The following is a 2,596-nucleotide window of genomic DNA, read 5'->3' as shown; positions in this document are numbered from 1 at the left end:
CGGGCAGGGCTTCTGTCCAACCCGGTTTTGCTTGATTCGGTAACAATCTCCCATCGTGGTTGCGTTTGACTCACTGACGACTGAGTTACCGGCCGCAGACGGCGTCTCAGACCCGCTGTGCGGGGTAGGATGTGGATTTAAAACTGTCGTCTGCTGCACGTGATTATGACCCAGCTTTAGCTGGTAACATGCACTGGGGGCGGTGGTGACAGACACGGAAGGAAAGGACAACTGAAAGCCATTGCTCTTTTTTATTTTGCCGCTCAGAAGAATTACCAAAGGGGGGAAAGTCTTAACCACAAAACCCTAACGACACAGCATCAGAGCAGAGGGGACAGGACTGGTCACTCTACATACGTTGGCACAAGGTTTTCCGTCGGGGTCAAGTTTGACCTTAGGCGACACGGCACAGAGGAACGCGCCCGGGAGCGTCGTCAGGGCTGCTCCCCGTCCTCTGCGGAGACCGCGGCCGGCAGGTCGGGCAGGTACTCCAGGGCCCCAGCCTCTGCAACGGAGGAGCGCGTTTAGTAGATCCCTAACGTCAGCAGCAGGGACAGTGACAGCCCTCGTCCTCTCGGGGGTCTCCCAGGATCAGCCCCGAAATCGAGGGCATCACTTGCCATGTCCCACCTCCTGATGATTCAAGTCTCCCGCTTACTATGAGTTTGAAGCTGTCAGAAGTATAATTCCTGTTTGAGTAATAAACGTTGGTATCTCCGAGTGAAAGAAGTTCCATGTTACAAAATTCAAAACAGAGCAAACTAAAAAACAAGAAGTCCCTGGGAGAATGGATCCGCCCTTTTGCAGGAAAAGTCGCCTGCGGATTTTCCCGGCAGAGAGCTCCCTGCAGGCTCGGCCAGGCTCCAACACAGTGAACTTGCTTATGGGTTTTGAGATTTCTACGTCGTCCTCCACAGTCTCCATCCCCATGGACGGCTCCAGGGAAGAAGCTGCAGGCGTTGACCCCCTCCCTCCCACACCCTCCTGAACTCCCTCGACCAAGACAATGGGTCCAGCCAGCAAAGAGCATGGATCAAAACAGAACCCAAGAATTAGTCTCGACTCCATCAAACGCACAACAAAATAGTTAAGTGCAAAACTTGACAAACAGAGGTCTCTCCTAGAGAATCCAAGCACCCCCTCCCCTGGGGTCCCCTGTCCCGGTCTCCCTGTGCTTGGCTCCCTGGGCACTGCAGCCGGCCTCTGTCCTGACCGCTCTCTGTTGCCCGGATGACAAGCGCCGTGCAGAGGTCCTGGGTAGAAACAGGCCCACAGGGAGGCCTCGCCATTTGTGGTATCCACGGAAGATACTAGATCTAGGGTGGAGACTGCTGAGATGGGCATGCAGCCTGCTCTGCGGGGAGGCTGCATAAGCAAAAGTCGGAATCTGAAATACAGGTCAGTGGACCACGCTTACGAGACATGGAGTAAGACGGCCTACGACGAACTGCGGCCCTGGAATGTCCAGCACTTGTTACCCTGCCAGGAAGTACAGCTCCAGTGGAGGGTGTGGGACGGGAGGCCCTCTCTCTCCCTGGTTCCCCTGCGGCTCTGACGACCCTTTCCACAGCCACTGTTGGGGCCAGCAGCAATCCCGGCCCCTCGGCAGCTCTCCCACCCAACAGCGGTGACTTAAGGCACGGGAGTGGATGGCAGGTTACTTCCCGGGAGAATTCTACTGAATTCTTTTTTGACAAGCTTTTTATGTGGGCAGGATTCTAAGAGGTGGCATTTAAAGTCAGTAATATTTCACATACCTTTGAGATGCAAGAAAGTCAGAAACTCGATTATCGTGCGCATAGCAGCGTTCTCGGACAGCGGCCTGGCAAAGCCCCCTAGAAAACAGAACTGGTGTCTACCTTCTGCCGCACAGTGCTATGGATTTCCCAGCCCCACCTGTGGAGGGCTGGCATCTGGAAGCCACTGGACTGGCCATGGCTCCTCCCCAGGGCCTTGCTTAGCATAGCAGTCAAGGCCAAACTCTTCTGAGGCCTTGAGCCTAGTGACTCTGGCTCTGTGGCCACCCTGGGCACTGCCGCTGGGTCTGGGGCTTGTACTTCTGGCAGATGTGGCCGGGCCGGGCTCAGGTCAGGGGGTAGGAGCTGGATACCCCACCGCCATGGGTGCCCTGGGACGCGAGCGGCAGTGAAGTGATCCAGGCACGCTCACCTGGCCTTACTTCATCTTCAGGTGGGAGTTCCCGTTTGCCGGTGAGGCCAGACTTCTCGTGAAATGATCTGTGGTTGTCAATGGCATCTGTTTGCAAATGAAATGAGAGGAAAGCACCTGACCTCCTCGTTACTATAATGACACCCTCCCCACCTCCAAAGGACACAGTAGGTGCTGATGATCGAAGGGCACACACACCTGGACTGTAACAATCAAGTCACAGTAGTGTGCCAGGGCCAGAGGCATGGTCCCCCACGGGTGCTGGGACTCTGCCAGAGGAAGGAGCCCGCCCAGTCAGGAGGGGAGCGAGAGGGAGCACGGCGCCTGGTGGAGCTGGCCAGGCCCCGGGGAGTGCGGCCCAGTGCAGCAAGGGGAGTGTTGAGGAGGTCCCAGGGGTGCTGGCATCTGACCTGGGTGCCTCTCGGGG

The 2,596-nt window shown here is 56.7% G+C and overlaps 1 protein-coding gene across 1 annotated transcript; it reads right to left on the bottom strand.

Annotated features, from left to right (window-relative positions):
* Nucleotides 1-417: 417 nt before the first annotated feature.
* On the bottom strand, nucleotides 418-2,386 carry LOC117796619 (galanin peptides-like; the record flags this gene model as incomplete). Its single annotated transcript, XM_034644846.1, has 3 exons — nucleotides 418-505; nucleotides 1,758-1,835; nucleotides 2,170-2,386. Coding segments are annotated over 3 exons (366 nt in total), but the record flags the coding sequence as incomplete, so codon positions are not given.
* Nucleotides 2,387-2,596: the final 210 nt, after the last annotated feature.

The sequence above is a fragment of the Ailuropoda melanoleuca genome, chromosome 16, assembly GCF_002007445.2.
Source record: "Ailuropoda melanoleuca isolate Jingjing chromosome 16, ASM200744v2, whole genome shotgun sequence".
In the NCBI taxonomy this organism is placed as follows: Eukaryota; Metazoa; Chordata; class Mammalia; order Carnivora; family Ursidae; genus Ailuropoda; species Ailuropoda melanoleuca.
This window is presented reverse-complemented; position numbering and strand designations above follow the sequence as displayed.